The 15,418-nt window shown below is 56.2% G+C and overlaps 1 protein-coding gene across 2 annotated transcripts in view; it reads right to left on the bottom strand.

The window, feature by feature from the left end:
* Nucleotides 1-9: 9 nt before the first annotated feature.
* Nucleotides 10-15,418, bottom strand: part of CRTAC1 (cartilage acidic protein 1) — a 132,060-nt gene continuing 116,651 nt past the window's right edge. Inside the window, exons 9-15 of one of the 2 annotated variants that reach the window (XM_045568692.1) lie at nt 12,185-12,267; nt 11,179-11,279; nt 10,587-10,755; nt 3,941-4,086; nt 2,534-2,576; nt 634-777; nt 10-185 (exon numbers count right to left, since the gene is read on the bottom strand). In XM_045568692.1, coding sequence (XP_045424648.1) covers nt 67-185; nt 634-777; nt 2,534-2,576; nt 3,941-4,086; nt 10,587-10,755; nt 11,179-11,279; nt 12,185-12,267 — 805 coding nt within the window. In that variant the 3' untranslated portion in view covers nt 10-66. The remainder of the gene's footprint in view (nt 186-633; nt 778-2,533; nt 2,577-3,940; nt 4,087-10,586; nt 10,756-11,178; nt 11,280-12,184; nt 12,268-15,418) is intronic. The other variant, XM_045568693.1, reaches the window with a different exon arrangement.

Below are 15,418 nucleotides of genomic sequence, written 5' to 3'. Positions count from 1 at the left end.
GGAGAGAGATTTAGTTTTCCACAAAGGTTGTTAGTTTTGTTTTGTTTTTTCCTTTATTGATAGGATTTAAAGTGCATATAACTGAAGGCAAAGTCCAAGGCCTAGAGAAAGATATGAGGCCTGAGAGAGAGGCTCAGAGATTCTAAAGGCGGCAGAAGAATACCCACCTAAAAAGGCCACTTGAGCTGCAAAAAGGATGGGGCAGGGAGATAGAAAATGGGAAAGAGAGAAAGGGAATGGGGATGGGGTCGGGGTGGAGGAAGGAGTTTGGGAGGAAGAAGACAATTACCAGTTCAGAAATTCAGCCAAAGATGCTTAGCAGGCACTAGTTTCTATCCCAGCTACCAAAATACAGGCTGACTGCAAGGTAGGAACACTCGTTTTAGGAAATGAAAGAAGAGGGATAGCCGCAGGCCAGGACATAGCACCCCGGGGTCCTTTAGGTGATGGCTGCAGTGAGGGGGCGTCTCCAAGCCTCTGTCATGGTCTTCCCTGGAGACCCCGTGTGGGTCTAAGGAGACTCTATCCAGCCAGGAGAAGGCAGGGGCTGGGCCCTTGCTCTGGGGCCCACCCAGAGCTCCCCAGGGGAAGGCGCGTCCCTCTGCTGCGGGTCTGCACCTGGGCCCCACTCACCTACGCAGGCCGTGCCGTCCTCGTTGGGCTCGTAGCCCCGACTGCACTTCTTGTTGGTCCTGCACTTGTAGCTTCCGTAGGTGTTGACACACACGGGCTTGTCTCGAGGGCACACGAATGGGAACTGGATGCACTCGTTGGTGTCTGAAAGGTCAGGGCAGCCACTCACCATGGAGGTGTGGGGCGGTGGGGCGGGGGGTCCTAGCTCAGGCTCTGCCTGCCCACCCCCTGTGTGGCTCTGGGCATGTTCTCCCTTCTGGGCCTTGGTTTCCTTCAGTTCCTTGGCTGGCTCCTCCTGTACTTGGCCTCTACACGTCGGGGGGTGCCCAGGCTTGGTCCTGGGACCTCTCCTCTATCCACCACAACTTCTCCAGGTGATCTCTTCCAAGCTTCCTGCCTCCAGCCACAACCGCACACCGGCCCCTTCCTGCCCCTCGGCACCGAGCCCTAGTCCTGCCCCCTGCTCCTCGCTCTTCCCTCAGCTCCTTCTGGGCTGGGTCCTTTGCATCCTGCAGGTGTCGGCTCAGAGACCCCCCTTCCCAGAAGGCCTCCTTGACCCTTGTCTGACGGTCTCCGGAGAGCACGCTGCCTACTCGGCTCTTACACTGCCTTGTCCAGCTGTGTGCTCACGTGATTGGGGTTTGTCTCCCCCCATTAGCATGAAGGCCCCTCCAGGGGGGCGCTCGGCTGGCACCCCAGCCCCCAGCACGCTGCCTGGTGTGCGGGAGGCACAGAAACGTCTGTTGGATGATGAAGAGGCAGACGGACTGGGCCGGGGATCTCAGGGGGTCCCTTCCAGTGACCAGAGAAGACTCTGGAACTTGTCTGTGTCTGCACTGTTTGGAGTGGGGCCCGCGTGGGGACGCGGACCACGGAGGGGAGTCATTTCCTCTTCAAGCCGCCCTTAGCACCGCGCCCCCCACTTCCTCACCTGCGGTCCTCTGCCCAGGCAGCGCCTGCCACCAGCACACTGTCTCCCCTCTCTGTGCCTGTCCCACTCTTTGTCCTCCCTCAGGTCCCAGCTTAGAACTCCCTTTCCCTGGGGCACCTTCTAGGGCCCCCAGGCTGGTCTAGGGCCCCCGCTTCGTGCTCCCAAGCCCCTGCCCTCCCGCATCCCGGCCCTGATCACACGGTGGCCATCGGCCATTTCCTCGTGTGTCTCTCCGCAGCGGTCAGCTCCCTGAGGGCTGGGGTTGTGTGTCTTGTTTGTTCTCCTCTCTCAGCAGCCAAGTCCTCAGCCAGGCTAATGAGCAGCTGCAGGGTGGACTTGTACGCTGCCCGAGGGTCTAAGGAAGGAGGCATCCTTGGCCTGACCCCTCGTCACTGGCCACTGGGATGGAAGGCGTTGGGTTGAAGGTCGTCTGGACACGGAGCCTCTAGGCTGCCCCTTCCCATTCCAAGGAGGCCTCTGGACCCTCCTAGAGCTGCCGTCTTGGGAGTGCTGCAGCTGCCTGCCTGCCTGCCTGCCCCAGTACTGTGCCAGGCTGTGTTCTCCCTTCTGCACTGTGACACTCCGCACCCAGTTCTACCAATGCCCCGGAAATGCCCACCCTCGCCTGCCAGCCCCCTTGCTTGCTGCCCTGCGCCAGGGTGAAGCACGGCCACCCCAGCCACCACAGTCCCCAGCATCCAGGTGGCAGTGTGTCTCCCTCGGTATGCACGGCAGGGAAGCCCCGGCCAGTTCCCAGATCTGCAGTGATTCAGCCTGTGGTCACTGACGTCACTCCCTCCTTGGTGAGTCTTGGTTGTCTTGGCATCTGGAGTGCCAGGGACCAGCAACACCCTGCCCTCTCTGCCTTTCTGCCCCTGGGCTGCACCCTGGACCTGGCCATGGGTCAGGCTGACGTTGCCCAGGAGACCCGGCCTCTGCCCCATCCCCTGGTGCCTGCGGGCAACTCACCCATGCAATGGCCATTTTCCTGCTGGGAGAATCCTTGGCCGCACTGCAAGGTGGGCAGAAACAGAGACACTAGTGAGCCGAGAAGGTGTCGTCTCAGGTTCCCTCCTAGTTACAGCCACAGAGCGCTGTCATCTTAACACCAGTATGAGGGGTGCTCTTAGCTCTGGCCCGGCCACCCCCCTGCAGGACCCCTGAGAACAGAGACTGGGGAGAAGGCCACAAACGGATACAGTTCAAACTCCTGCTCATTTCCCTGTTCATGGGATCCACACGCCCGAGCTGGGACACCTAAAAGAACCTGTCCCTCCTTAGTCTCACCTAGACACACAGACTGGGTTTGTCAGGGCAAAGTGTAAGGAGGGCTGGGGTGCTTTTTGAGGGGTCTGCTCACTGCCCACCCCCTCTCTTCTGGGAGACCCTCCCCTTCACAGGGTGGGCACCTGCAAGCCATGTTTGTGTCCCATCTCCCCGGCCGGGCTGGAGGACGAGGGGCGGACACCTGGCGGGAGGCATGAAGCAGAGGCTTTGTGGCAAGAGCCTGAACTAACTGACACAGAGGCAGAGCTGGGAGCTGGCCGTGCCGGCTGGGGGCTCCACTCTGTCTCTGCGGAGGTCCCAGAGACAGCAGCCTGGTGGTGGGGTCGGGGGACTCGAAACATAACACTCACACGAGATGGGCAATGTCAGCCATCTGTACTGATGAATGGGGGGCAGGTGGGGGTTGCTGGGGAAGGGTAGCCCCCCAAAATCAGTGCACTAGTGACAAAAGTCCTTGTGCTCCTGGGGCTGAGGCCATCAAGCTGCCTCTGTTCCTACTCATCCTGAGCTTCCCCTTGGATTCTGTGAGCTACCCTAGGCCCTCCTTATAAGCCCCTGCCACTTGTGTGACTTTGGGTGGGTTCCTGTTACTTGCAACCGAGTGAACGCATCAGAGTTGGAAGGACACTCTGGATGTGGGTCCAGAGCTGCTCCTCTCAGAGCCCCCAGAGGCCCTGGTACCGGGTCCGCGCCCCACCCTCAGGGCAACAGGAAGCATCATCAGAGACTTAGAAAGAACTAGGAGGAGAGCGGGAGACCTGGGGTCAATTCCTAGCTCTGCTTGCAACTGGCTATGCAGCCTCGGCTGGCCTTGGTGGGTTCCCTCTCTTGGCCTCTGTTTTCCTCCTCTGTAAAATGGGTGCAAAAATACTTGCCCGGCCGATATGCTGGGTTTCTGTGAGAAGCACAAGAGATGTGGCTGTGATAATGTCATGCAAACTCCAAATGCAGGAATTGTTATGACGCCTTCCCTTTGCCAAGATTTCCACCATTCTAGAGGCTAAGTGTGCCTGGGAACCCAGCTTCAGCTTGTGGGGTTGAGAGTGGAGCCTGCTTTTCTGGCAGTGAGGCCCAGACACCCGTGCCCACCTCCAGTGGGGCTGCGTCCTGGAGTCCGACCTCATCCCGGGGGTAGAGGATCTCCAGCACCGAGTTCATCTCCCCACTGGCCACGTTCCGGCTCACCATCTTGCCGTCTGGCCACATCACCTCCACACTGCTGGCTTCATCCTTCCCTGTGGGACAGAAGGAGAGAGAGTCAGCAGCAGAGGAGAGCGGGAGGCCCTCAGCCACAGTATCGGCTTTAATGTATTCATCCATTTAATAAAAATATTAATTGAACACTGTTCTACGTGCTAGGGAAATGGTGAACGAGACAGATTTGAGGGCCCTCCCCTCCAGAGCAATGCTGTCCAATAGAACTCTCTGCAAGGACAGAAATGTTCTGAATCTGTGCTGTCCAGTACGGTAGCCTAGACTACCATATGTGGCTGTTGAGCACGTGAAGTGGGACCAGCGGGACTGAGGAACTGAATTTTAAGTTTTGTTTAATTCTAATTAATTTACATTTGAATAGCCACACATGGCTAGTGGCTACCACATTGGATAGTGCAGCTCTAGAACTTACATTCTAGCAGACTGGCCAAGCGGCATGAGGTTGCATGTGGGGAGAAGGTAAGGGCTGGTGGTAAGCAGGTTGACTTGGGCGTCCGGGGTTCAAATCTTGGCTCTCCCACTAACCTGGCACGTTGGAAAGAACGTGGCAGGGAGTGGGCTGCTGCGAGGCTTGGAAACAACTCCCAGCTCTGTAGCTGCTCACTTTGTCACTTTGTCATGCTTCCGATATTTACAGTTACTGAACTCTGCTAGGGGCTGGGCTGTCTTTTGTCACTGGGGATGTCCCTGTTCTCACAGAGCTTCCACTCTAGCGGGGAGATAGGCAAACAGACCAACAGGCAAGTCATGTCAGATATTGACAAGCTCTGTGAAGAAACCAAAAATAGGGCAATAGGTCAAGGGGAGCCTGGGGTTGGCCGGGTCTTTTTCTAGTCAGGGTGGTCAGGACAGCCTTCTGGGGAGGAGGCATTTGAGCTGAGCCCTAAATAAAGAGCCAGGTGTGTTGGTGTGCACCTGTAGTCCCAGCCACTTGTGGGGCTGCGGCAGGAGGATCACTTGAGCCCAGGAGTGCGAGGCCAGCCTGGGCAACATAGTGAGACCTCTTTCTCTAAAAAAAAAAAAAAATTAGAAAAACAACTTAGAAAAGATGTGGTGATGAAGAGCTGGCGGATGGGGGGCACAGGAGAAAGAGCGTTCTGCAAAGCTGGGATGTTTACAAAAGATAACGCGAAGCTCAGAGAATATTTACGGTGAGCCCGTTCACACACATCCCTAAAGCGACATGTTACAGCATGGGCAGAGAGCAGTTTGGAAAGATTTGTCGGGCGTTTAGGCACTGTCAGAGCCTGTCCCGGCTCCCTGCGTAAGAAACAGGCACTGTGGCCGGGTCAGGCTAACGGTGATGGATTGGGGGCTGGGCCTCACTGGCAGGAAGGAGGGCAGCGTCTCTGTATCAGCCACCAGGGTGATCAGCTGTGGGGGCACAGGGTCCTGCAGGGGCTCCTCAAATCCATATGCTCCCCCAAGCATCATTCCCGGGCTGCATAAACAATACACCCCCCATGTGTATGCACTGCTACCTTTCCTAATGTGTGTAGATACTGTTAGAAAACAAATTAAGCTTAAAAGTGCTATTGAATGTATATTAGCCTTTGGCCATTCCTATCTACCAGTGGATTTTACAGGGATTACTATAGGGGCAGAGGGTGGGCTACAAAATATTTTCATGTATAAACGGGGCTCCCATATTTTAGAAAAGGGGGTTGGAAGCCACATGCAGACCTTGAGGAGAATCTGTGTGTAGATGCCTGTGTGCTGCGGGGGTTGGGCGGCTCAGATGGCATCGTGGAGGGACAAGACGTCCATGGGGACTTCCAGAGGAAGTGACACCTCGGGGGCCGCACCACCCAGCTTCCTGATCCTCCCTGTGTTGGGCTCCCTTTTGCTCTTGCCCCCTGGCCTGCAGAGAAGTCTCGCTGGAATGTTCCAGCCTTGCTACTGCTGTGCTGTGAGTTAATGAGGGCAGGGACCAGCTGCCACACTCTGGAAGAGTGGCAGGGACAGCAGTCACTGCCGCCGTGGGCACGCAGGGCTGCAGTAGGGGCCAGGCTTGGAGGGCAGAGACTGTACTCACAGCCCGGTCTCTCCTCCCACAGAGACCCTCTCGCTACTGGCTCTGGGTTTTGCTTTACGAAGCAGAAATTGTTTCCCAGCAGTGCCTAGGCCTCCGCTACCTCCATCACAGCCAGCCCTCCTGCGGAACGGGGTGGAAACGGGCTGCCGACAACAGAGTTTTTTTCTGTTGTGAAGTAGAATCTTGAAGTGCAAGAGATTTGGCATTTTTAGGGTGTACAAGTGCCCCAGGTAAGTGGCACATGTAAAAAGTAAACATTTTCCGTTAAAAAAAAAAGAGAAAAAGAAAAGCAAATGTTTCTCACCTAAGACAACAGAACAGCGACACAAATACATTTTCCAGCCTGACTGAAGTGCCACAAATAGCTCAAAAGAGTTGCGAATATTCATCAACAACTGCAAATTTACATCTGGCATTTGCTGTACCCAGTTCTGAGTCCTGCTGCCTCTCGTCCTCCAGGCCCGGGGCTGGGGCTACGAGGTGGTCTCCCTCCTCTGCCGCTGAGGACAGTGCTGCCCTGGGCATCCTCTCTAGGCCTCAGTTTCTTCATCTGTAAGATGGGTGCTGGCCGAGAGCCCTAACGCTCCCGGGAAGCGCAGCCCTTCTTCATGGAGTAGGAGCGCCGATAATTCACGACCCTGAGCATCCCTGTAGCGTGGGCTCTCAGACACTGGGTCTCCTGTTGTTCCCGGGGGGCTTCCACTTGTTGGTAATGACAGCGAACACTTACAAGGTGCCCCACGCTGAACCAAGTGCTTTACGGTGCTAACCCATCAAATCCCCACATCTCCACGGGGAAGGAACTAGTTTTATAATTCCCATGTTGGCGATGAGACAGCTGAGACTTGGGGGGGTGAAGTGAATTGCCCGAAGTTACCCAGCTAAGGTCCGCCTGGTCCCAGAGCCCACCCCACCCCCACGCCCGGTGCCAAGCACTGCAACGCAGGGGTGTGGGGTTCAGCAGCGAATGGGACAGGCCCAGGCCCCATTCTGGAACCGCTGATCCCCGTGGGAGCAATGAACACAAGTGCCTGGGAAAGGGCAGCAGCAGCACTGGTACCACTCGTTGAGAGAGGTGGGTCATTTCATTTGGGTGTTGCAGGATGAATAAGAGTCTGTGAGGCAGAGAAGGGAAGGAAGGAGCATTCCAGCCAGAAGACACAGCAAGGGCAAAGGCACGGAGGTGTGAAGGGGCGTGGTGTGCTGGAAGGTCAGGGAGAAGTTCAAAGTGGGGGAAGCAGAGTGTGAGAATGTGTGTTAGGTGGGGTGGGCGGGAGACGAGACTGGGGAGGGACTTTAGAGCCTGTGCACCTACAAGGTGAGTGTTTTATCCCCATTCTCCAGATGTGGACATTGAGGCTGGACGAGGTGGAGTGACTTGCAGGTGTCTGGGCTAGGACTGGAACCCAGTCTCCTGTCCTCAGCTGACCCCTCTGCCCCAGGCTGCCTGTGAGACATCTGAAGTCTTCACGAGGCTGCAGGACCGAGGGGCCCGGCTCCCAGACACCACGCAGCAGCAGCCTCCCAGCCGGCCAGCGGGGCAGGGGCGCAGGGGACACCCCATGAACCAGCAGAGACGTGAGGTCAGGCGCTGCGGCGGGTTACCTCCGGCAGCCTTTAAGGGACAAAGGCCAAACAGGCACAGAGAATTGTGCTTTTCAGAACAATTACAGGCAACACAGATGGTGGGAATACAGTTGGTAGAATATTTTTGCACTTTAATAAAGCAGTTTTTATGTGGGCCACTGAATTTTCCTTCCTGAAACGAGCACCAGCCGGCTGGGAAGCAGCTCTGAGTCACCGGCAAACAATTAGCTGAGAGGAAGGTGGCTGCGGGGGTGGGGCTGGGGGCACGGCCACGCCTGCACCCAGCTGCTGAGCATTGACCCCTAGTGGGCTGGGAGGCACGCAGATTGGGGGTGTTTTTGTGGTCTGGTTTGCCAGCGAGCCGCCTCTGCCTGCTGCGGGCTAGGAAGTGGAGATGGGTGCGTGGGGCCTGCAGGGAGAGCCAGAGTTCAGACCAAGAACAAATCCCGTGGCCTGGCAAGGCAGCCAGGACTGGCACTCGGGAGGGCTCCCGACCAGGGGCAGCGCATACAGCCCTGAGCGTGGGGGGCAGACAGCCCAGAAGGGGTCGTCCCACCCTTGATCCCACCGAAGGCCCAGCCAATGCCGCCCAATTGAGGAGGCAGGTCTGTCCTCTGCAGGGACAGACTCTGGCCAGAGAAGGGACCCAGTGAGGCCCACAAAACACATCTTAAAATAGCAGAGGCTGCCGATGGGACGTGGGGAGGGAGAACCTCAGCCCGAGTCCTGGCCTCGCCATTGGTTTTCTACGTGCACCTCAACTTCCTTTTCTGTTCAGTGGGGTGGGGTTGATGGCCAACCAGACACCTGGATAGACGTTCCCCCCGTGATACTGTGCCATCACCTTGGTGCTTGGTTGGCATCACTGGGGTCACCTGGTAACTGAGGGGATGAGGACGTCCAGTAAGAAAGAAGCATCGCGAAGGGCCCTGCCTGGCTGCACGCACAGCAGCCACAGGACGTGGTGATGGCAGTGGTCACAACTCAGGCCACCGTGTCCAAGGAGGTGGGGTCCAAATCCAGCTCTGCCTGTTTTCTGGAGTGATTTGGGGCAAGTTACTTGACCTCAGCCTCAGTTTTCTGGATGCGGTCGTGATCCATCATGTGGGCAGTATGTGCCAGGCACTGGGCTCAGTGCTCTGCATAAGCCACACCTTGAGGAATGCCGGCCACTGCCACTCTGCAGGCGAGGACTATGTATTTAAAAGTCATCTTGTGCCTTTAAAGCCAGCAGAGCCAACGGCTGACTTGGGAGTGATAGATGCTCCAACCCCAGGCTGACCCATCAGGGTGAAATAGCCCGAGAACACAATCATATAACCAGGCCCTGGGTCCTCTAAATATTTATTGCTTCTTTTTCAGACTACACATAAATATTATGTGTTCCATATACTATAAAAACTGGAGTGCACACACACACACCAAAACACGTGGAAGAAAATAAAAATCACATACTGAAGGAGGCCTGGATTTGAATCCCAGCTCTGTCATTTAAGTGACTTTGGGCAGCAGGTTTCTTAATTGTTCTGATCCTCGGTTTTCCAGTTTATAAGACGGGATAACAACACCCATCTCACAAGTTAGTTGTGAGGATTAAATGAAGCACTAAGAGCAAGGTGCGTGGCACTGTGTCACTGTGTCTGGACGAGTGAGAGCTGCTATATTAGTCCAGACACTCAGAATGGTTGTTCTTACTTTTTGCATTGTTTTTCCAGTTTTTTCTGCACATACGATGTGTGTATAATATTAACATATCTATTTATTAATTTGAGACCATATTGCCTACTCTTTTTATACTAAAATTATAGCACCTCATGCAATGCTAACACATGGAGAAGGTGTCTGACTTTGAACCCAGCAATATTTGACTCAAATGCTTTCTTAACCATTGCATTTTAGTAAAGACCCTCCTGGCATCTCTGGTGTTTCTCAATGTTTTTTCCATTATTATAATCCTCCTCTCCTGCCAGAAGACTTTTCAGACTTTTTTTGCTAATCCCATCCCCCACCATGCATTTCTTTAAAAATATTTTATTTTGGAATAATTATATAATCACAGGATGTTGTAAAGATGTATACCTTTCACCCGGTTCCCCTCAATGGCCACAGCTCACATAACTACGGTCTGACATCAAAACCAGGGATCTGACCCTGTGTGTCACTGTGTGTAGAGTTCCACATCACATGTGTAGGTTCCTGTAACCACCACCGCAAGACACAGAACTGTCCCATCACCACAAAGATCCCCTCCGGCTGTCCCTTTAAAGTCACACCCATCCCTCTCCCCATCCCCTCTAACCCCTGGCAACCACCAATCTGTTTTCCACCTCTGCGATTTTGTCACTTCAAGAATGTTTTTTTTTTTTTTTTTTTGAGACAGAGTCTTGCTTTGTTGCTCGGGCTAGAGTGAGTGCAGTGGCATCAGCCTAGCCCACAGCAACCTCAAACTCCTGGGCTTAAGCAATCCTCCTGCCTCAGTCTCCCGAGCAGCTGGGACTACAGGCATGCGCCACCATGCCCAGCTAATTTTTTCTATATATATTTTAGTTGGCCAGATAATTTCTTTCTATTTTTAGTAGAGACGGGGGTCTCACTCTTGCTCAGCTGGTCTCGAACTCCTGACCTTGAGCGATCCACCTGCCTCGGCCTCCAAGAGTGCTAGGATTACAGGCGTGAGCCACCGCGCCCGGCCGACTTCAAGAATGTTTTGTAAACAGAATCATACAACCTGTGACCTTTGGAGATGAGCCCTGGAGACCTATCCAAGCTGTTGCGCGTATCAATAGTTTATTCCTATCACTGCTGAGTAATAGTCCACAGTCCTGATGTACCAGTTTGTGGAACCATTAACCTACTGAAGGACATCCAAGCTGTCTCTTGTTTTGGGACCCAACTCACCCAGGCCAAAGTGTGCCACGGGCTCCATCTCGCAGAGGTAGCCCGAGCCCCCGTCGATGATCCTCAGGTGGGCCCCGCTCTTCCTGGTGTAGAGCACGACCTTGGCCCCTCTGGCGAAGGCCCCAAACCGGGTCCGAGGCACCACTCGCAGCCAGTTGTTGCTGAAGCCCTGCAGGGAGGGAGACAGGAGGCGCGGGGGATCAGCGTGGTGGGGGAAGAGCAGGGAGGACGGGAGGACAGGCGGGCGGGAGGGTGGAGGAGAAAGAGGAAGAGGAAGAGGGCTAGGAAGGTGAAAGGGGGAAGACAGGTTGGCTGAAGGAAGGCGAGGCCCTGGGAAAACAGGAGGGAAAGCCAAGAGACCAGGGAAGCGAGTTTTTGGCTGGGAAGTGACAGCAGATGGCCAAGGGGCTGAGTGCTTGTCCCGGGAGGTGGCCCTTCTTGAGGTTTACTGCCCCGCCGGGAATTCATCCGCTTCCTCCCGGCCTAGGGATTCCGTTTCCCGCCACACAGGCCAAGCCAGACCCGCACCTTGCCCTCGCCCACGAAGACAGCACCCGGGCTGGGGTTTGTGGGTCCAGAGGCCCCTGCACACCTGATTGCCGCGGAAGACGGACAGCGGCTGAGCCATGGACTCTCCGTGGGACACGATGAGGTCCAGCATGCCGTCTCCATCGAAGTCGGTCACCACGCCCCCTGCAGGCAATGCAGATTCCACCTCTGGCCATTGGTCAGGAGACCCCAGGGGAGAGGGGCTCCCAACCAGGGCAGTGTCCGAGCCGGGCGTGGGAGGCGGAGAAGAGCACAGCGCTGGGGCTGGGGACCGGGGCTTCCAGCCTGTCTCCTCTCCTGCCCACGGGCTGGCTCGAGATCGGGACTCAACGGAACACAAGTTCCCCTCCTTCCCCCAGACCCACCATGGAGAGGGTGGGTGCAAATTACTCGGACCTTACAGACTTCTTTCTGGTCTTTCTATTACGGTTTGAATAATGCACACCTGTTATTTTTGCACAGCTTTTTGTGAATTTATCAAGTGTTTGCCTACACATGTTCTCCTTTTGGTCCTCATTATGACCAGAGAGGTGAGGAGGGCAGGTGTAATTTTCCCCATTTTATGTATGCGCAGGACAAGACCCTGAAGATAAAGGAGCTTTTCCAGGATGGCAGAGCAGGGCAGCGGCACAGCCAGGTCTTGGGACTCCTGGCCCAGTGCTCTCTGACACCTCGCTGGGTGCCAAGGGGAGGGCTCAGATGGTGGGGTCCCCTGCCTGCGAGCAGGGGGCGGCTCACTCCTCTCCTCTCCATCCCCACCAGCAAGGCTTGGCCAGAGAAGCTCCTGCCCACAGACCCCCAGATTCCCATGGCCCCGCCCCCACTCTAGCAGCCTGGGGTTGGGGGAATGGACCGTCCCCTCCTCTACTACCTGACTGCGGTCCCTGGGGCTCCCCGACCTCCACTCTCACCTCTGCCTTTGAAGCTCAGCCCTCAGGGATTGGCTGTGGGATCAGCTGCCCCCTACCCCCACCCCCATTCCTCCCGCCCTCACCCCAGGGTATGGGCGGCACAGGGGAGTGTGCGCTGGAGCCCCAGGTACCCCTCACCTGTGCCCCGGCCCTCAGGCTCCAAGGCGTCACCAGGATTGAGCTCCTCGATGAGGGGGTCTCCGTGCTCCCTACGGATGACGCTGCAGGAGAGCAGACGGGACGGTTCTGGTGGGTCCCAGCTGGCCCCCCGGGGCCTAAAGACCCACTCGCTCCATTCCGTTCCCCGAGTGTCCCCAGGTCCCCACGTGCATGGGCTGCCACCTGGATGCCCATGGAGCCACTCTCTGCTCCAGGCCCTGCCTGCACCCTGGCTGTTCAGGTTTTAATTTACGTTGGTAAATATTGATTTTCCCTTCTCTGATGGGTGAATTATAGACAGCCCGGGGAGGGCAGCTGATGGATGGAGAGGGGGCAGGGACGCGACTACCTTCAACCGACCTTTGCTTTCCCTCATGTGGCCCCTGGGCTTCCCAGTTCCGGATGCCGCCCAGGACCCAAACCCCAGCCACATGCTGCTCCTCCACGCCCTCCCTGGTTGTCCTTTGTCACTTGCTGCCCTGATTAAAAGCTCTGTAAGAACGTGTCTCGTCCCCCTGGTCAGAGGGCGCTCTGTGCAGGCTGGGCCCCTGCCTCTGTCGTCTTCGCATCGCTAACAGCATCTAACACAGCGTCCGGCTCTCAGAAAGCTCCAGGCACGTGTCTGTGGGACACGTGGGTGAATTCCAGGGGCGCAGCAGAGGCAAGGGGCCCCTGGGTCGCAGGGTTCTGTCTATTTTGAACTCTGAACCTTGAGAACGTCTGCTTCAGAAAGGCTGCTGCACAAGTCCCGCTCCTTCTCCACGCCAAGCTTAACTCTGGTGACGGTGGAGAGCTTTCCGCTCCAGTTGTCCTCACTCGTTATGCTCTCACAGCCCGGGGTGCTGTGGATGTGCGGGCCAAGGAGCGGAGGCGGGAGGTGGGGAGGACTGGCGTCACCCTCCCTACCGCGTTGCAGGTTGCACGTTGCTGCTGTCTGCCCAGATCACAGAGAAACACCCAGGCTGTGATGTGGCCAGTGCTTTCAGGAGGGGGTCGGGGTCCCCTGAGCTGGAGCCTTTGGCGGCTGGATGGCGGAGGGAGTTGGCAGAACTCACAGAAGCCCTGTGAGGTGGACTTGGGGGCAGGCGTGCGTGGGTGTGATGCCTCAGCTGCTGACAGCCACCGTCCCTTTGACCATTTGTGTGCTGCAGACTCTGCCACAGCTGGGCAGAGACACCTCTCGGTTCAGGCGACAAAGCAGTTAAGGATTCTTAAGGACAACATCCAGCAGTTCCCTGCATTCCTGTGTTCACTGAACACATCTTAGGCAGCAGCTACTGTGTGCCGGGCCCGGTGTGGGGGGCCGGGAGGCTGGGGGCCCCAGGAAAGACGGAGCTGAGTCCACGTGCACTGCAGGGTGCTGGAGGCCCGGGGAGGGGGGGATGTGGGCAGTGAGTGCAGGGCTGGGCATTCAGGGAGGGCTTCCGGAGGAAGGGCCAGCTAAGCGGAGACCAGGACCGTGAGTGCCCTTATGTCACTCCGATGAAGAGGGTCCGGGCCTGGCACAGCCCAGAACCGAAAGCTCGCTGTAAACAGGGACGTGGAGGGATCCCAGGGCAACGGGGAGCTTCTAGAGGGTGTTCAGTGGAAGAGGGGTGTGGCCAGACGTGCGTTTGCAACGGCTCACTCTGCAGGACTAGGGACAAGGAGGCCAGCTGGAGGGGCGGAGGAATCTTGAGGGTGCTGGGTGGAGGACAGATCCGAGGCATGTCTAGACATGTTAGCGGGGTGACCAGCCACACCCCAGTTGGCCTAGGAGAGTCCCGTGGTGATTATTAAGACGGCTCCCTTTCACTCTCAGTCACCGTCTGGGTGAATTCCCTGGTTGTCCTACTACGTATCATTAAAGGACTCGCAGCCTCAAGCACCCCAAAGCTCTGGGTCCCTAGCGCCTGACATGCCCCGGGAGAGCACCAGGGCCAAGGAGCCCACGGTGTTCCGTTCAGCAACAGGTGAAAATCCCATGCAGTATGGGACAGGCAGGGGTTAAACTTCCAGAGCTTCCAGCTGAGTGGCAGTCCCAGCTGTAGCCCCTCACAAGCTCTGCTGTGTGCTCAGGACCCAGCCATCTGCCACGGGGACTGGTGGCACAGCCACGCACCTGGGAAGTGGCTTCCGCTGCTGCTGCACAGAGGCAAACACACTCACCCACTGGGCGGCCACGTGGTGACTCACTGTCCACTCAGGCCAGCCCGCCCTGTCTTCCCTCCTAGCCCACCCTGGGAGGCTGGAGGGGAGGCTGGGGGTCTGAGGTAGGCTGGACAGGCAGGCAGACAGGGGAGATGCCTGGGTTCTCGGGCCGCAGAGACAGAAGCACTAGAGTCCCCAGTGCTCAGGGGCTCTGGCAAGTGACACTTGATTAGGCAGGGAAGGAAAGCAGTGTCTCTGTTAACTGGCAATTGATCTTCTGCAATTAATCTGGAAGTTGTGAATAAGCTCTTTGCAAGGCACCTAATTAGTAAATCTGGTGCCTTCGGGGGGTGATTACATCCAACCAGGATTGATGCTTTGTTAATAATTATATTTTAAAGCATGCTTAGTCACAGGTCACGCCTTTTATTAATAGCTGGGCCCTCCTGGGAGACAGGGCAGGAGGCTTTCGGGGCTGAGCAGGTGATCTGGCCCACCCTCCTCTCCCCTCTTGGTCCTGAGCCCCGTTAGAATGCTTTAGGCCAGGACCAGGGACATCTCAGGCCGCAGGAGTCCTGAGGTTTGTTCCTCAAAGTGGTTCTCAAACTTGAGAGTGATAAGAATCACCTGGCGCCTACTGCCCACGCGCTTCCTGGGCCTCAGCCCCTGAGATTCTAATCCCGAGGCCTGGCATGGGCTCTGGGATTCTGTGCTTAAGCACTCTAGGAAATGCTGATGCCAAGGGTCTCTGGAGGCCTTTAGACAAATGTTGCTTCAGAAAATTCCTCCCTAGACACGCTGCTCAGATGCCTGCAGATTCCTTCCATTTCTGAGACTTCCTTTTCCTCGTCTACCAGGGATGCTTGTCACCCGGCATTTCCCAAAGGATGGTTTACAGACCACCAGTCCCAAGAGAAAAATCTCTGAAGGAATTGTCCCATGGTCAAATCTATTTGGAATACTCCATCCATCATTTGGGACGTTAAAATATTCATGATTATTTTAAAGGCTCTGAGAAGTCCTGCAGTAAATAAACCTGTTTGTTTTGGCTTAACCTGGGTAACCCCCTTTTGTGGTGGTGTG

Source organism: Lemur catta, chromosome 14, assembly GCF_020740605.2.
Source record: "Lemur catta isolate mLemCat1 chromosome 14, mLemCat1.pri, whole genome shotgun sequence".
NCBI classification, from domain to species: domain Eukaryota; kingdom Metazoa; phylum Chordata; class Mammalia; order Primates; family Lemuridae; genus Lemur; species Lemur catta.
Note: the sequence above shows the minus strand (reverse complement) of the source record. Positions and strands in the feature narration are given on the sequence as shown.